General features: G+C 47.8%; 1 protein-coding gene across 1 annotated transcript; it reads right to left on the bottom strand.

Annotated features, from left to right (window-relative positions):
* Nucleotides 1–1,255: 1,255 nt before the first annotated feature.
* On the bottom strand, nt 1,256–18,130 carry zswim4.S (zinc finger SWIM-type containing 4 S homeolog). Its single transcript, NM_001091107.1, is given in 14 exon segments — nt 1,256–3,303; nt 3,401–3,482; nt 3,643–3,806; nt 4,211–4,365; nt 4,454–4,589; nt 4,779–5,039; nt 5,246–5,383; nt 5,686–6,009; nt 6,531–6,707; nt 6,924–7,074; nt 7,171–7,319; nt 7,424–7,771; nt 10,514–10,715; nt 17,893–18,130. Coding segments are annotated over 14 exon segments (3,279 nt in total). The 5' UTR covers nt 18,007–18,130; the 3' UTR covers nt 1,256–2,425.
* Between the last annotated feature and the right edge of the window lie 1,680 nt (nt 18,131–19,810).

Genomic DNA, 19,810 nt, shown 5'->3' on the forward strand with positions numbered 1-19,810 from the left:
GGAAACAAAATAAAGGAGCTGCCCATGTGGGTGCAGAGTCTCCTGGCAATCCCCGCAATATACAGTATGTCTAGAGCAGGTGTCCCCAACCTTTTTTACCCATGAGCCACATTCAAAAATAAAAAAAGTTGGGGAAAAACACAGGCATGCAAAAACTTCCTGGGTGCCAAATAAGGGCTGTAATTGGCTATTTGGTGGTCCCTATGTGGACCAGCAGCCTACAGGAGACTCTGTTTGGCAGTACACCTGTCTTTTATGCAACCAAAACTTGCCTCCAAACCTGGAATTCAAAAATAAGCACCTGCTTTGAGGCCACTGGGAGCAACATCCAAGGGGTTGGAGATTAACGTGTTACTCGCAAGCTATTGGTTGGGGATCACTGGTCTAGAGCAATGTCTTCCTAAACTGTGCCCCAACCCCAGGGAACTTGGAGCAGTAGTAGCAGGTCTTGGCCTGAATGCCAGTTGGGGTATGTTTATTTGTGCCCTGGGTACCCCTGGAACTATAGCAGGGTGACGGTTACCCCAATGTTTCTATATATCTGTAACCTTGTTATGAGCTAAGGGGGCCCAGTCTGAAGGTCAGTTAGGGGGAGATGTTGGGGTGAGTTTATTTGTACCCTGGGTACCCCTGGAACTATAGCAGGGTGACTGTTACCCCAATGTTTCTATATATCTGTAACCTTGTTATGAGCTAAGGGGGCCCAGTCTGAAGGCCAGTTAGAGGGAGATTTGGGGTGAGTGCTTATTTGTACCCTGGGTACCCCTGGAACTATAGCAGGGTGACTGTTACCCCAATGTTTCTATATATCTGTAACCTTGTTATGAGCTAAGGGGGCCCAGTCTGAAGGTCAGTTAGGGGGAGATTTGGGGTGAATGCTTATTTGTACCCTGGGTACCCCTGGAACTATAGCAGGGTGACTGTTACCCCAATGTTTCTATATATCTGTAACCTTGTTATGAGCTAAGGGGGCCCAGTCTGAAGGCCAGTTAGGGGGAGATTTGGGGTGAGTGCTTATTTGTGCCCTGGGTACCCCTGGAACTATAGCAGGGTGACGGTTACCCCAATGTTTCTATATATCTGTAACCTTGTTATGAGCTAAGGGGGCCCAGTCTGAAGGTCAGTTAGGGGGAGATGTTGGGGTGAGTTTATTTGTGCCCTGGGTACCCCTGGAACTATAGCAGGGTGACTGTTACCCTTGAACAGCTAAGAGTTGGAAGTCCCGTCACCCCCCCAATAAAAATAAAAACACAAATTCTCATTAAAATGTTGTTTGTTTTATCTCCATTAAGAAACAACTGTGACAGATGGATCAATAAATAAAAACAGATGAGCTCAGTCATTCTGTATATATCTCTATACATATCCGATTCCTCCCCCCACAGAACAGAGAATGGTATTTTCTAGTGAGAGACATTCAGATCATAAATGGGATTTCAAAAACCTTCATTTAAACAATGGAAAGACAAGAGGGGTCAGTGGGTTTGGGGGGGTAAGATGTGAGAGGAAATAAATGGGGGGCACATGTAGAATTAGTCGGGGGGGGGGAGACAACGTGACACTGAAAGCGGCATCTTCCTGAGTTATATTTCCAGTGTAGACATTGGAACATGATACACTTATGGGGGGGGTGAGGTATAAAGCTGAATTTGACCCCCACCTTATCTGGAACACTTCATTGAATGCAGAGACCACCACTGCAGCAGCCCCCGTCGCTTTTCTTCCATAGAGTTTTTGCTTTTTTTTACTATTTTTTTGTTTCCTTTTTCGTAATATACATTTATATATTAAGTATATATTAATATACAATATTTATACACAGCGATCCAGCCACTGGCGCGGTTGGTCAGGCCGGGGGCGAAGACTCGCGAGCCCACACCCCCAGTTCTTGGTCACATGACGGCCGCTCGTAATACTGCTTGGGGATCCGCATCTGTTGGAAACGCCATGCAGTCGCCATCTTGTATCCCGAGGACGGGGCAGCATTTGGGAATGATTGCGGTCGGCGCCAAGTGAAATCAAATCACATTAGAAAGAATACAAAAGAATAAGTTAATTACGAGATTAATCCTTCAGAAATAAATAAGCAGTCCGCACCGTGCGGGGCCCATAGCCGTTCCCCCAATTCCGTCCAACTGATCAGGCGCATAAAGAGGAGGGTCTGCCCAAGGCAGAGGGAGGGGAAATTTAAAAAAAAAAAATCCATAATAATATAAATAAATACGTTATTAAAAGCCAGGCTCCTTGCAGGGAATCTTCAGTGGGAACCATCACGGCTCCCGCCACCAACTGGAAGTCCATTAAATTTTCCGGGGGACAACCGACTTTGAGGCCCCTCTGGAAGAGAATCTTGTTTATAAAAGGGGGACGAGTTCTCGCTCTCCCCCTCTCTCAGGCTTCCCAATCCTTCGTTCCTCTGTTGGCATCAGCCAAACCGCTCCCGCACCAACAGCATCAGCTTCTTCTTCCCTTTGTACGTCTGCTTCAAGTTGTCCAAGAACTGAGAGAACTGGCGGTGGCCATCGGGTGCCAGCAGGAAGGTGTCGCGGGCTTTGGCCAGGAACTCTATGAACTCGCCGTAGTGCCGCGGGCTAATGTGGGTGAGGCGAGAGTGCGTGGTGCTGATATAAGCCCCGACTGCCGCCTCCAGCAGCTGACAGAGAGGAGGCTTATCCGCCCGCCCCCCTGAGCCCCTTCCTCGGCCTCCACTAGAAGAGGACAAGGCCTGTGCCAGTCCAGGGGGTGCCAGGCTACAGCGGCGTATGATGTCAGAGAGAACAGGGGCACACTGCACACTTTTGATGACTAGAGGTACCACAGAGCTTAACTCCGCCTTGCCCAAAGAGTGCGCTAAGGAGCACGCCCACAGAACATCACTGACGGCCGGGTGAGTGTCTTGGCTAAATCCGATGCGGAGGTTGGACAGAGCCAGGGTGGCAAGAGTAAATGCCCGCAGTGGGAGGCCTCGGTGCTCCATGTATCGCGCCACAGTAAAGAGGTGAGAGTGGGCTCCGGGGCCCGAGCTGGCACTGTCCAATACGATCTGATAAGCCGCCTCAAAAGAGGTGTGGTCTTTCTCACAGAGGGTGAGGGCAGGTAGGGCACAGCTCTGGGGGTCCTTCATGGCGCACTGCAAAGCCAGGGCCCGGGCGCACGAGCACAGCTCCTCACGTTGCCGGGGGTCCGGACTGAAGCGCAAGAGAGTGGCGGGGGATGTGCAGGTGACAGCAACGATGGTCGTAGCCTCGATGGGGGTGAAGAGGGCGTACCAGTTCTGCATGATGCTGATCAGAGCCTGGGCACCTAGAGAAAATAATAATGTCAGTGTGGAACAAAAGGCAAATTCAGCCTGATCCCACAGCACCCCCTGCTGGTCAGAGATATTACTGCGGCCACTTACCAATCTCCGTAGCACAAGACACCAACCATCGCACCATCTCCCGGCGACGCCACGTCAGGGTGGTCAGAGTCATCCTCATCACCTGATACAAAATAAAAAAAAAACAGGCTTGATATTAACAGCAGAACATACCTGCGTTTCCATGGTTACAGATGCCAAGTAGTGTTGTATGACTGGCACAGGCTGCTGGGTAATGAGCGTCCACCACTAATAAAACAAAACAGAATAACACTGGTTCTCACCTGCAGTCCCAGCTCCAGAGAGATATTTAGGAGGGTGGTGTCCGGAGACGCGTTTGGGGGGGTCGCAGTCTTGCAGGCGTCTTGGGCCAACTTGAAAAGCAGCGCCGGGGAGTGAATGTGCTGCTGGATGGAGGCCAGGACGGTGTGAAGCCACTTGGGGTCCCCTGAATATACGAAAAAAGGAAAATATTACATCAGCACTGGGTCTCCCACTTGCCTGCTGAAGACATATCTAGGCCTCCTGCCATAAAGCAAGACAGGGCTGCTGCATATGAAAGCCAAAACACTATCACAGAGACTTTACTCCACCTACTTTACAAAATAACAGGCCCTGTTTCCATGTACACACCTTTATTTTGACAACAGCATCCCTTTAGGGAATAAAGCAGTTATGAAGCTTAGGGTTATGCATGGGCAGGCCCCTGAGGGCCACAGAGTAAAATGCCAAAGGAACAGAAGCGAAAGTGGCCCTGGCACAAAAACAGCGTCCCCCCAAATACAGTCACTTTGGACCTTCACAAAAAGATGCATCATATGCTTAGGAGAAGACTTGAGCCCCTCTACCTACCCTTGGCGGTGGTCAGCATGGCAGACGCAAGCTCACACTGGCGAGTCTCCAGATGTCCCAGGATGAACCAGCGAGGGAAGCGACTGGTTAACATGGAGTCCAGAGGCAGAATATCGGAGCCATGGGGTGGGAGGATAGACTCCAGGACAGGGAGCCTGAAAGGAGAGACAAAGGGTAAGAAAGGCTCTCGGGCAGGAGAACTTCATTCCAGAAGTACAACAACCTCCACAGCAGTCTACTCACCTCATGGCTCTCAGTGCTATCCGATAGGCCAAGTCTGCGTCATGTGGGAGGAGAGTGGTGAAAAGGAAGCGGGCAAAGGTGTGCATGGGAACGCTCTCGCGGTAGATCACCTCCCCGAAGCCGCTGTAGGGACCACCTTGGGAAAAGAAGCAAAATAGGATGAGGTGGGACCCAAGAGAGAAGATGGCTATACAGGCTCTAGGGAGGGAATTGGTCATTTTGGACCTAATAAAGGTTGTGTTTATCTGCCCAAGGACAATCATGGCTACCTGTAGCTCATTAACTACTACACCCATAAGACCATGTGAGCACTGCAGGCACTTACCTTCCAGGAGAAGAATGGACTGTTTCCTCAGCACTTGGATCAGTCTCTCTGCCATGTCCAACGTGCCCAAGAGGCCAATAATCTGCTCCTCGCTCCTCACCAGCTTGTCCTGGGCATACAGACCCTCGGGCATCGCCCGTTGCTGCCCCAGGCCCATAAGAGCCACTTCCAGTGCCAGACACAAGTAGGACTCTCCGTTGGCGGTGGCACCAGGTAAGGGCACTTGCTGATACATCACTTTCCTCTGCTCTCCACCAATATCTACAAGGGAAGAAAGGAGAATTAGTGTGAGCAAAGGAATGGGTTACCCATCAACTCCCTTCTACAGGGGAATCCAACATGGCTCCAGTCCCTGGATCAACAATGTCCTACATAAATATTACCAGTTGCTTAAACCATCAGCCAACCCTTTTTTTTTTACAATTATCTGCCCCTGGGAGACAAGTCCACAGCTGCTTTATATTTACCTGGGTAAAGAGACAGTCCCTCATCCTCAGGCAGACTGGCTTCCAGGAACGTCCGGCAGAGACATCCAATGGGGTCCAACGGGTGCCCCACCCAGCCTTCCAGGTTAGTTAGAGACGTGCTTCCCTTCAGCTGCAGTTCTGCAACAACCGGACAGACACAATTAGATTAACTCACATTCGATAGATCCCAGTCCCTCCTCTCTAGCGCCCCCTCTAACCTCCCCAACCCTCCTCTCTAGCGCCCCCTTGCCTCCTCAACCCTCTTCTCTAGCGCCCCCTTGCCTCACCTACCCTTCTCTCTAGCGCCCCCTTGCCTCCCCAACCTCTCTCTTTAGCCTCCTTTAACCTCCCCAACCCTCCTCTCTAGCGCCCCCTTGCCTCCCCAACCCTGTGTAACTATTTGTAGCTCCCCTACATGAGCACAATTAATCACTTCTTACCTTTCCTTTGCTGCTTCACACTCTCAAGCTGGTGCTGGCGCTGCAGCCTCATGGTGTTGACAATACAGACAGCCAGTCTGAGCGCTTGTTGTGGGTAACCATGAGACCGCAGGGCATCCACACGGGCACAAGCCACCGGGAAATGATCTCCCAACCACAGGGGGCGGCCTTGGGGGTCATAGGAGAGCATATCTGCGCTGCTCTTTACTCCACTGCTGGGGGCACCTGTCTCGCCACTCAGCACTCGCTGAAGGTGCGGGTCTGTCCAGTGAAGCTCCCCGGCTTTCAAGGCCCGTGCGAATACAGTCTGACGTGGAACAGGAGCTGGGGGCAAAAATAAAATACATTACTATTTGTCTGTATCACCCTGCAGTGGGAGGGACAGACCCATGTCCCATAGTTCCCTCCTGTCTGTGTCACTGTATCACCCTGCAGTGGGAGGGACAGACTCATGTCCCATAGTTCCCTCCTGTCTGTGTCACTGTATCACCCTGCAGTGGGAGGGACAGACTCATGTCCCATAGTTCCCTCCTGTCTGTGTCACTGTATCACCCTGCAGTGGGAGGGACAGACTCATGTCCCATAGTTCCCTCCTGTCTGTGTCACTGTATCACCCTGCAGTGGGAGGGACAGACTCATGTCCCATAGTTCCCTCCTGTCTGTGTCACTGTATCACCCTGCAGTGGGAGGGACAGACTCATGTCCCATAGTTCCCTCCTGTCTGTGTCACTGTATCACCCTGCAGTGGGAGGGACAGACTCATGTCCCATAGTTCCCTCCTGTCTGTGTCACTGTATCACCCTGCAGTGGGAGGGACAGACTCCAAGCCACCCTGTTTTTCATACCTTGATTGGAATTGTAGCCCTGCGGTTGAGTCTGTGCCCCGGGTCCATCCAAGCTATAGTTGCCCTCCTCCAAAGGGCAGATATCCAAGGCGTTCCACCTGCGAAGAAGCTCGAGCCAGGATTCTCTTTCTTCTGCGCGACAGTGAGGGCTCAGCACCACACAAACCCACAAGGCACCTGTGATGGACAGAAGAGACTTTATAGACCAGGCGAAGTGAAACACTGTCAGTAATACAAGCCCCAAATGCCAACTACCCACTGCCTGTTAATGCATGTGGATGGCCATTAAGAATGAGGTTATGTGATTGGCCTTTAACGCGTAGGTGATGCAGTTATGGCTACAATATAGATTTAAGAAAAAAGCAAAATCAGGAGTCGCCCTTCATGTCTCACCGAGTTCATCCCATAACTGCCGGCACTTGTCCGTCATTCCCGCCCCCTGCTGCTGCCACAGAGCCAATCGCGGATCTTCCAGGAACTGCTCCGTCATCAGGATCAGCATTCGGGCCCCATTAGAATCCCTCATACGCAGCATCTCCCTCACCTGCACGGAAAGAAGCGACAGGGAAGGAATCACAGGTGTTATACCTGCAGCAATTGAAGCATGAGGGGGGGGGGATGGGGCAGAGGGGGGACCTACCTTGCTGAACATCGACTGTAACTGTTTGCTTGCCCCATAGTAACCGCCATTAGCCAGCAGCAGCTTCACCTGTTCCTGAATCTGCTCCTCATCAAGGTGCCAGCAGTTCTCATCCTCTCGTCCGGCGCCGGCAGTTGGATCTGGGGCCCCTGAGAGTAAAAAAAGTCAACTGGTTAGTTTGGCAACTCCCGTCAAAATCCAGACTAGGGTTGTCCAACCCTCGTCACCCCCGATACGAGGCCAGTAATCTCACCGTGCACCCGGTTTATCTCAGAGCCCAGCTGTAAGATCTCGTCGGCCAGTCTCTGCGCGGTGGGGAGCACCTCCGTGTGATGTTCGCTGATCAGGTATTGGACAAACTTCTGCAGTTGGTCTCGGTTCATCTGGGACAGGGTCTCCGAGATCGGGAGCCGCAGCTCCACCCCCCGCGCCCTCCGGATCCGGTGCAAGGACAGGGCCACGACGTGGGCGCAGTAGAAGATGTCCCGATTCTCGCAGCCGCAGCTGACGGAGGTGATTTTACAACGGTCGAAGCTGATGGACACTTGGTAGGTCCGCTCCGGGTCTCCAGATTCTGTGACGGATCCGCTGAGGTGGAACCCTGAATGGAAAATAGAGGGAGGGGAGAAATCAGAAATTATTTACGTAGAATTCCAGTCCAGACCCACATTCTAAAACAGATCAGAAGGAAAAGTTGCAAGATATGATGGAACTAGGGATGCACCAAATCCACGATTTTGGATTCAGCAGAACCTCCAAATCCTTCAGATTCAGGCATATGCAAATTAGGGGGGGGAAAACCATTTTTTACTTCTCAGTTTTGTGACAAAAAGTCACTAATTTGCATATGTAAATTAAGATTCGGTTCAGCTGAATCCGAATCCTGCTAAAAAAGGCCAAATCCCGAACTGAATCCCTAGATGGAACATTCCATTCATCACTGATCACTTCCTTGTCTACGGTCCGGGCAAGTGCAACAAAAAAATCCTTCCCCCGGCCGGCTTTAAAACAAAGGCCGAATTCCCTTATCTCTGATCATTGTGTGAATAAAGCGGATGATTTGGGAATCTCTTCATTATCTTGCACACGGGAAACCCTCCTTTCTTACAACACAGAGACATGGGGGGGGGAGGGGGATGGGGAGATAATAACCCGACGCCTCCCCATCTCATGTATAATTCGCGCATCTTTGCATTAAAAGATTGGACGGAGGGTATTTGAGAAAAGCTCCATTACCCATCTGTTCAGGCAAACTGACCCCCCCATTCACCGCAAACAAGACGCAGATAAGAAAAGGGAACAGCAGGGGAAGCTCTACTAGAATTTCAGCCCCCCTCCCCCAATTACCCTAAGGACACAGGTCTGGATTATTGGCTCTGCATGGGACCGACCCCCCCCAAGACTGGGAAACACTGGGGCAAAACCAATTCTAGTATTAAACAAGAGGCCGGCCTGGGTGTGGTTGTGTGGGTTGCCCTGTGGCCCGGGGGGGGGGATACAATAAAAGTCAGATAATAGGTGAGACCTTCAGCTCATGGAATCAGCCAAGCTGAACTAAAACCCAAAACACTGAGCTTTAGTAGGACACGTATCCCAGGGAAAACCTGACCATCTGCTGCCGCAGGACAGACGAGCAACGTAGCGCGAAACGCGTTGTGGCCTTTATTTATACAACTAATCAAGGGGTATATAAATATATATATATATATATCTACTGGATAAACATGCTGCTTCCACTAGGGCAACTGCATTTACTGGGGCAATTAAATCCATTAAAAAAATAAAATAAATCCCTGCCTATATCAGATTATAAATGGTCACCTTGAATCACATGACCTGCGTATTCATAAATATGAATATGGCCAACCAGTAAATGCTGTTTGTCATCCTTGGGCCTAAACAAGAGGCTGGACCTTTAATTCGGGGCTGAACAACAACTCCCAGCACCAGGGATGTAACTACAGAGGAAGCAGACCCTGCGGAGGTAAAGTGAGGCCCTAATTCATATACAACTGCAGTAAATATTGGTAAAACCGCTAGACATTTTGGGGGCCTGAAAAATAATTTTCTGTGGGGACCAGTAATATCTATTTACGCCATCCTTCATAAACCAACAAAAAAAAGGATAAGACAATAACAAGGACCACAGACATGAGCAGCCTGATCTGCGCTAGTATTACTTTCAGGCAGGCCGGGAGAATAAATAGGGGGAATGGCTACGGTTCATTTCAGTAGAGATGGGGCAATGTGATGTTCTATTGTAGCGTCACTGCCCCCTGTAAGTGATAACACAATGTACAGAGCTGCTATTGAGGAAACAAATGGCTGAAGGCTCCAGGGCCGGGTGCATGTGTGTGATCTGAGACGCATGACAGCCCCGTATTGTCTCACACGCCTCGGGCCTCGGCTGCTCAATGGGACTTTTATCTGCCGTGTACAAAACAAAACAAAAAAATGGCAAGGGGGGGGGGGGTGGAGGCCCGGGGCTCTGTCCATGCTGAGAATCTACAGAGGATTCAAACAAATCCATGCGGTTTCGGTCCCCGTAAAGAGAAACAGGAATTTATTCCATCAAAGACTGTGCCGGGAGGGGGCGGAGTTAGGACTTGTGCCAAGGCAATGCGAGTGTTAATTAACTGGGATTATTCTAATTGAGCTCTAATTGCACTTGGAGGAATGAAAACAATGTAAATCCCATATCAGGGCACCCTAAAGTCCCCCTAGCACCCAAACTGCCCATAGACATAGCAGGGAGGTGCCCGGTATGAGCAGAGAGAGACAGGCCAGGGCAGGAGACTGAGTCAGCTCAGGGCAAGGAAGAGAGCGTCACCCCGATACGAGGAGTGTCCCCAACTGTCACCCAGTCGACATGTAACTGCCTGCACCCGGGGAAGGTGCCACTGCCTTGTCACAGGCAAATCCCAACTTGGTAAAGTACAAACGGCGGGGGCACCTGTCTGTGCAGGTTACGGCTTATTTCACCTTAGAACAGAGATAGTCCGGTCATGTAACTACAACTCCCAGCATCATTCAACAGCGGCTAGAGAAGCAGCAGTCTTGCACAATCCAGGAGGCTCGGTGACAATAAAGGAGTTTTGTTCCAAAATAAACAGTTTCCGTTAAACCAGATCTACAGGCCGAGGGAGACTCCAATCCACACAAGTAGCCTGTGGGCATACAACACTGGGGCAGGATCAGCAGCCACAATCCAGAAATAGAAAGCCAAACCACTAACAGCTCAACCAGTTCTTTGGCTGTCGGACTACATCTCCCAGCATCCCCAATAACACAGTTTCAGAGAATTAAAAAGCATGAAGGATCTCCAGGGACAGATTTAACTTACCCACTTGTAGGACCCGTTGTACAGCTCCAGATTGCATCAACTGCAGCCCTCGGTTGAAGGGTACCCGGGAGTCCCTCTCTCCCTCGGGAGGGTGATAACCCAGAGTCGAATACATACAGATCTCCTTTTCACTACGTGGGAAACTCCAGAATATGATTCGCTTCTGCACAGGCTCTGGAACCCTTGAAAATCGCTCCTCCACCTGAAAGAGTTGCAAAGGGACTGTAACCACGGCCTCCATTGTAGCGTCACCTATTCCTACAGCGTACTCACGGCTCTCACCCCAAAACTCACCCGGGGTACAAATAAGCACTCACCCCAAATCTCCCCCTAACTGGCCTTCAGACTGGGCCCCCTTAGATCATAACAAGGTTACAGATATATAGAAACATTGGGGTGTCACCCTGCTATAGTTCCAGGGGTACCCAGGGCACAAATAAACACTCACCCCAAATCTCCCCCTAACTGACCTTCAGACTGGGCCCCCTTAGCTCATAACAAGGTTACAGATATATAGAAACATTGGGGTGTCACCCTGCTATAGTTCCAGGGGTACCCAGGGCACAAATAAGCACTCACTCAAATCTCCCCCTAACTGGCCTTCAGACTGGGCCCCCTTAGCTCATAACAAGGTTACATATATATAGAAACATTGGGGTGTCACCCTGCTATAGTTCCAGGGGTACCCAGGGTACAAATAAGCATTCACCCCAAATCTCTCCCTAACTGACCTTCAGACTGGGCCCCCTTAGCTCATAACAAGGTTACAGATATATAGAAACATTGGGGTAACAGTCACCCTGCTATAGTTCCAGGGGTACCCAGGGCACAAATAAGCACTCACCCCAAATCTCCCCCTAACTGGCCTTCAGACTGGGCCCCCTTAGCTCATAATAAGGTTACAGATATATAGAAACATTGGGGTAACAGACACCCTGCTAGGCTGGTCCCCCCAGCAAACCCTTCATGTTACATACATACAGCGGAGAGGCCCAAAAAGACAGACCAGCTGAAACATTCTCTATAGACAAATTGAGGGGGTAATGATCATGGTTTCTGCACCATATTTAATTGTCAGCTCTGTGGTACAGAGAAGACCCACTGGTTGTGTAAAGTCAATATACCGAGGTATCAGGAGAAGCTTCTAATCACTTCAGTGGTATAAAACACAATTTTATGTTCTATCTATAATGAAGAGCAATGTGGTCATACATGTCGCAGTGACATCACACAGGAGACAGGTGACACTGTGGCCCCTCCCTGTCCCTACCTGTAGTGATTAGGGCCCTTAGTGCTGATTGGTGGGCAGGGAAAGAGGAAGTGATGAGGCAGAGATGATACTCGGCCGATACTACGGTGTGCCAACTGTACCCTCCCCAGTAATGGGGTGTGAGTGTATATATGTATATTATATATTTATATATTCACGTAGGGCCCACTCACTGTATGTCCTGGAATTCAACTGCCCCAGGAGACGCACCCCATTAACCCTTAGCTAGCTGCCAGTCACTTCAATATATATATATATATATATATATATATATATATATATATATATATATATAGTGAATAAAGTACCCCCTCTTGTAAAATATAAGGATATTATAAGTGACCGAGGAGTTTCATGACCATATAAAAGTACGAGGCCGAAGGCCGAGTGTTTTTATACAGGTCATGGAACTCCGAGGTAACTTCTAATATCCTTATATTTTACAAGAGGGGGTACTTTATTTATTATAATACACAAATTTCAGTGAGTCCTGTGACAGAAATGACATCAGAACTCACCGTTTATAACTGATGACATCAGAACTCTCCGTTTATAAGGATATAATTTACAAGATATTCATAGCTTTTGTGTATTGTCTACGGAGTGCACTATTCCTTTGGTTATATATATATATATATATATATATATATATATATATATATATATATATATATATATATCACACACAGTTATACACTGTACGCTGCTGTATGCAGGGACCTATCCACTTCCAGTCTGTCAGTGTATAATAATACAGTGTATACACACACACACACACACAGACAGAGACACAGACAGAGAGTTGCTGAAGTGGACAAGACACCCCCGTGGGTGAGGTTTCACCTCTGGCACAAATAACTCATCTGCACAAGGAAAAGGACCCCCCCCCCCATAAAAATGTCATTGAACCATCAACTGCCACTTCCTCTCCAGCTGATAAACCCAGGACTGATTGCAAGCTCTGCTGCAGACAAGGGACTACTCACTTCCATAAAAAGGATTTCCAGACACTCATTCATGTGCTCCAGGGCCTGTTTGTTTGTTGGGGGGGGCGTTGTTATGTGAGTGGCCCCACATACAGGAGAGATAATTATTATTATTTATGAGATTGGGGAGGAGGACACAATAACCCCCTGGGGCCCATGTTACACCACAATGTTTCTTATACACCCCCTCATTCCCTGGGGGTAAAGTAGAAAGACAATGGGGGGAGACAAATAATAAATAAGGCGCCCCCAGTGGCTGCACAATGAGTAGTAGATGAGTGTGGGTGTAGCTGTAGTCGCACGATAGTAACATCAGTAGAGCAGTCAGTAGATATAACATCAGTAGAGTCAATGAGGAGTCAGTAACGAGTCAGTGAGGAGTCAGTGGATATAACATTTGTAGAGTCAGTAGAGGAGTCAGTAGAGTCAGTAAATATAACTTCAGTAGAGTCAGTAAATATAACAGAAGTAGAGTCAGGGGAAGAGCCAGTAGAGGAGTCAGTGGAAGAGTCAGTAGAGGAGTCAGTGGAAGAGTCATTAGAGGAGTCAGTGGAAGAGTCAGTAGAGGAGTCAGTAAATATAACATAAGTAGATATAACAGAAGTAGAGTCAGCAGACGAATCAGTAGAGGAGTCAGTAGAGGAGTCAGTAGAGGAGTCAGTAGAATAAACATCAGTTAGAGTCAGATAGAGGAGGCAGAGAAGAACTCCAGTGGAAGAGTATTAAGAGTCAGAGAGAAGAGTCATAGAGGAGTTCAGTAAGTCAGTAGATATATAACAGTTCAGCAGACGACAGTAGAGAATCAAAGATCAGTAGCATATAACCACAAGTAGATCATAGATATACATAGTAGTAGAGTCATGGACGAGTCAGTAGAGGAGTCAGTAGAAGATCATAAGTAGTAGAATAACAGAAGTCAGAGTTCCAGTGGACAAGTCAGTAGATCATAAATATAAAGATAGAGTCAGTACAGAAGAGCAGTCACAGTAGAGGGAAGTCAGTATAGAGATCACTTAGAGGAGTCAGTGAGAGTCAGTAGAAGAGTCAGTAAAATAATATCATTAGAATCAGTAGATATAACAGAATAAGTCAGTTGAGAAGTAGGATCAGTAGACAGTCAGTAGTAGAATAATAGTCAGTGGACGAGTCAATAGAGGAGTCAGTAAAAGTCAGTACAAGGTCAGTAGGAGTCGTAGAGATCAGTAGAGAGTCATCGATAGAGGAGTCAGTAAGAGCAGTAGAAAGCAGTTAAAATCAGTCAGTAGAGGAGCAGTAGAAATCAGTAGAAGACGTCAGGTCAGTTTAAGATCAAGTAGAAGAGTCAGTCAGAGAAGAGTCATCAGTAGAGGATCAGTAGAAGAGTCAGTCAAAAGAGTCAGTCGAGTAAGAAGGAGTCAGAGAAGAGCAGTCAGCTAGAGGAGTCAGGAGAGGAGTCAAGTAAAGAGTACAAGTAGAAGAGTCAGTAGAAGAGTCAGTTCGAGTCAGAAATCAGCTAGAGGAGTCCAGTGAGGAAGTCATAGAAGAGTCAGTCAAGTATAAGAGATCAGTAAGAGTCAGTAGAGAGTCAGTAGAGGAGTCAGTAGAGGATCAGTAGAGATTCAGTCAGTAGAGAGTCAGATCAGTAGAAAGAAGTCAGTAGAGGTCCAGTAGAGGAGTCAGTAGAAAGTCAGTAAAGAGTCAGTCAGTAGAAAATCAGTAGAGGAGAGTCCAGTAGAAGGAGTCCAGTCAGTAGAAGAGTCAGTAGAGGGAGTCAGTGAAAGAGTCAGTAGAGATCAGTAGAAGAGTCTCAAGTAGAAGAGTATCATAGAGGAGCAGTAGAAAGATCAGAGGATCATCAGTAGTAAAACGTCAGTAAGGATCAGGTAGAGTCAGTCAAGTAGAGTGTCAGTCAGTAGAGTAGTCATCATAAGGATCATCAGTAGAGGAGTCAGTAGAGAGTCAGTAGAAGGCATCAGTAAGCATCAGTAGAGGACGTCAGTTAGAAGAGTCCAGTAAGAAGAGTCAGTAGTAGAGAATCAGAGGAAGAAGTCCAGTAAACCAGAGTCAGTCAGTAGAGATCAGAGAGAGTCAGTCAGTAGAGAATCAGTAGAGAGTCAGTAGAAAGAGTCATAGAAGAGTCGATAGAGGAGTCGTAGAGGAGTCAGAATAGATAGAGTCAGTAGAGGATCAGTAGAAGGGCATCAGTAGAAGAGTCAGAGCAGAGAGAGTCAGTCAGTAGAAGAGTCAGTAGAGATCAGTAAGAGAGTCAGTAGAAGAGTCACATAGGGAGTCAGTCAGTAGAAAGTCAGTAGAGGAGTCAGTAGAAGGAGTCAGCCAGTAGAAAGTCAGTAATAGAGGAGCAGTAGAAAAATCAGAATAAGGAGTCAGAGAAGTAGTCAGCAGTAGAAGAGTCAGCAGTAGAGGAGTCAGTAGAAGAGTCAGTAGATGAGTCAGTCAGAGAAGAGTCAGTAGAGAGTCAGGTAGAGAGTCAGCAAGTAGAGTGTCAGTCAAGTAGAGGAGTCAGTAGTAGAGGACCAGTCAAGATAGAGATCAGTAGAGGAGTCAGTAGTCAGAGAGGGTCAGTAGAAGATGATCCAGTCGAGTAGAGAGTCCAGTAGAAGAGTCGAAGTAGCAAGAGTCAGCAGTCAGAAAGAGTCAGTCAGTAGAGAGTCAGTAGAAGAGTCATTAAAAGATTCACAAGTAGATGAGTACAGTAGAAGAGTCTCAGTAGAGAGTCAGTTAGAGGAGTCAGTAGGAAAGATCACATAGAAGAGTCAGTAAAGAGGGAAGTCAGAGAGCGAGTCAGTAGAGCATAGTCAAGTAGAAGTCATCATAGAAGATCATAGAAGCAGTCAGAGAAGAATCAGTAGAGGAAGTCAGTAGAAAGTACAGTAGGAGGAGTCTAGTCTGAGAAGATCAGCTAGAAGAGATCGAGTAGAGAGGATCAGTAAAGAGCATCAAGAAAATATCAGTCCTGTAGAAGAGTCAGTAAGTAGGGAGTCAGTAGAGAGTACAGTCCAAGAGTCAGAAAGAGTCACGTAGAGGCCAGTTAGCGAAGATCCAGATTCCGAGAGTCAGTAGAAGAGTCCAGTAGAGGAGTCAGTCAGTTAGAAGGTCAGTAGAAGCAGTAGAAGAATGTCCAGTAGAGAAGAGGTCCAGTTAGTTAGAGAGAGTCAGAGAAGAGTTAAATTAAGAAGAGTCAGTAGCGAGTAGTAGAAGTCATAGAAAGTCAGTCAGATAGAGAGTCAGTATGAGAATCGCAGCAGTAAGAGTCCAGCTAGAAGAGAAAATAGAAGAGGTTCAGTAGAATCGAGTAGAAGAGCAGAGAAGTCAGTCAGTACAAGAAGTCAGTCAGAGAGTCATCAGTAGAAGATCAGTCGGTAGAGGAGTCAGTCAGTAGAAGAGTCAATACAGGTCAGTAGAATCAGTGAAAAGAGTCATCCAGTAGAGCAGTCAAGTAGAGGAGTTCAGAGAAGAGTTCATCAGTAAAGATCAGTAAGTCAGAGAAGATTCAGTAGAGGAGTCACGTCAGATAGAGAGTCGTCCAGTAAGAGATGTCAGTTAGAATCAGTAATAGGAGTCAGAGAAAGTTCATAGAAGAGTCAGTAGAAGAGTCCATCAGTAGAGTCAGTAGAGAGTCGTCTGATTATAGACAGAGTCAGTTAGAAGAGTCCAGTAAAAGAGAGTCAGTAGAAGGTCAGTCTGATAGAAGAGTCATCAGTAGAGAGCTCATGTCAGTAGAATCAGTAAGGATCCATCAGTAGAAGAGGTCAGTAGAGAGTCATAGAAAGATCGTAGAGGAGTCAGTAGAAAAGCATAGAGAGTCAAGTCTTGTAGAAGAGTCAGTAGACAGGCAGTAAAAGAGCAGTAGAAGAGTCCAGTAGAAGAGTCAGTAGAAGATCAGTAGAAGAGTCATAACGAAGATCAGACTAGAAGAGTTCAGTCAGTAGAGGATCAGTAGAGAGTCAGTCAGTAGAAAGAGTCAAGTAGAAGAGTAGTAGAAAGTCAGTAGAAGAGTCAGTATGAAAAGTCAGGGAAGTCAGTCGTTACAGGTCCAGTAGAACAGTCAGCAGTAGAGAGTCGCGGTAGAGAGTCAGTCAGTAGAAGAGTCAGAAGAGATCAGAGAAGATCAGTAGAACAGTCAGTAGAAGACTCATAGAGAGTCCCAGTAGAAGAGTCAGTCAGAAAGAAGTCAGTAGAGTTCAGGAGAGAAGCGAGAGAGGTAGTCTCGGTAGAAGAGTCGAGTAGAGGAGGCAGTCGAGTAGAGGAGTCGATCAGTAGAGAGAGGTCATTAGAGGATTCGAGTAGAAGAATCTGTAGAGGAAGCCAGTAAAAGAGTCAGATAGAAGATCAGTTAGAGATCAGTAAGAAATCAGTAGAAAGATCTAGTACAAGATCATTACAAGAGGTCAGTACAAAGTCAGGATCCATACAGAGTCCAGTACAAGACAGTCAGAGGAGTCAGTAGAACGAAAGTCGTAGAGGATGTCATCAGTAGAAAGTCAGTAGAGGAGAGGAGTAGAAGAAGTCAGTAGAAGAGTCAGTCAGATAGAGAGTCAGTAGAAGAGTCAGTAGAAGAGTCAGTAGAGAGAGTAGAAGAGTCAGTAGAGAGTCAGTAGAGAGTCAGTAGAAAGTCAGTAGAGGTAGAAGAGTCAGTCAGTCAGTCAGTAGAAGAGTCAGTAGAGGAGTCAGTAGAAGAGTCAGTCAGTAGAGGAGTCAGTAGAAGAGTCAGTCAGTAGAGGAGTCAGTCAGTAGAAGAGTCAGTAGAGGAGTCAGTAGAAGAGTCAGTAGAAGAGTCAGTAGAGGAGTCAGTCAGTAGAAGAGTCAGTAGAAGAGTCAGTCAGTAGAAGAGTCAGTCAGTAGAGGAGTCAGTAGAAGAGTCAGTAGAGGAGTCAGTCAGTAGAGGAGTCAGTAGAAGAGTCAGTCAGTAGAAGAGTCAGTAGAGGAGTCAGTAGAAGAGTCAGTAGAGGAGTCAGTAGAAGAGTCAGTAGAGGAGTCAGTAGAAGAGTCAGTAGAAGAGTCAGTCAGTAGAGGAGTCAGTAGAGGAGGAGTCAGTAGAAGAGTCAGTAGAGGAGTCAGTAGATAGAACAGAAGTAGAGTCAGTGGATATAACAGCAGAAGTAGTAGAGACAGGGGCTGGTTACCTGCTCGAAGGCCCAGCACTCGGCCACCTTCTTGGCGCTCACATCCAGGAGGGAGTCGGCTCGGTATCGGGGGCTCAGGCCCGGGCACCTTCTCTTTGGGGCGGGAGGTTCCATGTCGCTCTAGATCCTCCCCAGACACAATCGCAAGTAAATCCAACTCAGGCAAGTCCCTAATCCCCCCGGAGCCCCCGCGTTATCCTGTTGGGCAAGGCCGGAATTCCGCTCTCCCTGCCCGGCCTGTCCGCGGCCCCTTTAAATCACACTAACAATGGGGCTTGTGAGCTTTATCCTGGCATCCCCGGCCCCGCCCACCAACCTGCGCTTCCGACTGCTCATTGGCCGGAGCCTCTTGTCACTCACAGGGAGGACCCGCCCTTCGCCTGACCCTGTCTAGGTCAAGAGAGTAAATGGATTGTCATTCATAGGGAGCAGTGACCAACGTGGGAGGCGCCAGGGCTCTTTAACTGAACGGATGCGCCTTATTAGGAATAGAAGGGCGGGGCTAATACGCTACTCATTCATGTGTTCAATTTGGGTCAAACAGTCAAGTCCTAATCCAGCGCCTCCCTGTTCTTTTATATTTCTACTTCCTTATTCCTTCATGTACTCATTGTACACTACTAGCACCCCTTCTAATATCCTTATCATTTACAGTAGGGGGTACATTATCCCTTATAATACATGAGTGATACTCAGAGTTCCCTGTATAACTCAGCCTGCAGCCTTGTGCCTTTATATGGTCACAGAACAATCCCTCAGTGACTTCTAATATCCTTATCATTTACAGTAGGGGGTACATTATCCCTTATAATACATTAGTGATACTCAGAGTTCCCTGTATAACTCAGCCTGCAGCCTTGTGCCTTTATATGGTCACAGAACAACCCCTCAGTGACTTCTAATATCCTTATCATTTACAGTAGGGGGTACATTATCCCTTGTAATACATGAGTGATACTCAGAGTTCCCTGTATAACTCAGCCTGCAGCCTTGTGCCTTTATATGGTCACAGAACAACCCCTCAGTGACTTCTAATATCCTTATCATTTACAGTAGGGGGTACATTATACCTTATAATACATGAGTGATACTCAGAGTTCCCTGTATAAGTCAGCCTGCAGCCTTGTGTTTTTATATGGTCACAGAACAACCCCTCAGTGACTTCTAATATCCTTATCATTTACAGTAGGGGGTACATTATCCCTTATAATACATGAGTGATACTCAGAGTTCCCTGTATAACACATAGGATCATTTCGCTTATTTAGTATCCTTGTAGTAATAAGGGCCCTGAGTGTTGATTCCACACATACAGGATAACAGGCCATGTGATTAGGTGAGAGGACGGGTGGGCAGACAGAGCTAAATTGAGTGGATATTCAGACAGGGAAGTGTGTGCAGAATCCATTCTTCCCTGTGTATGAGAATTAAACAAAGCTTGGAGAGAAAAGCCCCAAAAGGTGAGTTAACACCAGTACCAGGCCCTGCACCAGTGGCTGGGAATAATGCAAATGATACAGTGAAAGCAGAATGTCAGATTCCCATCCATGGACAGTGGGAGATACAGTTGCACCCGCACCAGCCACTATCTCCTTCTTTCAGTGGCGTAACTACTGGGGGAGCAGGGGGTGCGATTGGGCAGCTCACGTGCCACTGTCTTCTACGGAGTTCCGGGTGTACGGAGGGGGGGCGGGGGCCCGGCTGCACGTCCCACACCAGGGCCCGCCCCCCTCTAGTTACGTTACTGCCTTCCTTCCAGCATTCGGCCATCCATGGGCCCAAACTACACCAGGCTCCATATGGGACCCCGATACAGTAATATAAATGGGACCTTTGTACAGTGGGGTACAGTAATATACACGGGACCTTTGTACAGTGGGGTACAGTAATATATCTTTGTACAGTGGGGTACAGTAAT

The sequence above is a fragment of the Xenopus laevis genome, chromosome 3S (genome assembly GCF_017654675.1).
Source record: "Xenopus laevis strain J_2021 chromosome 3S, Xenopus_laevis_v10.1, whole genome shotgun sequence".
In the NCBI taxonomy this organism is placed as follows: Eukaryota; Metazoa; Chordata; class Amphibia; order Anura; family Pipidae; genus Xenopus; species Xenopus laevis.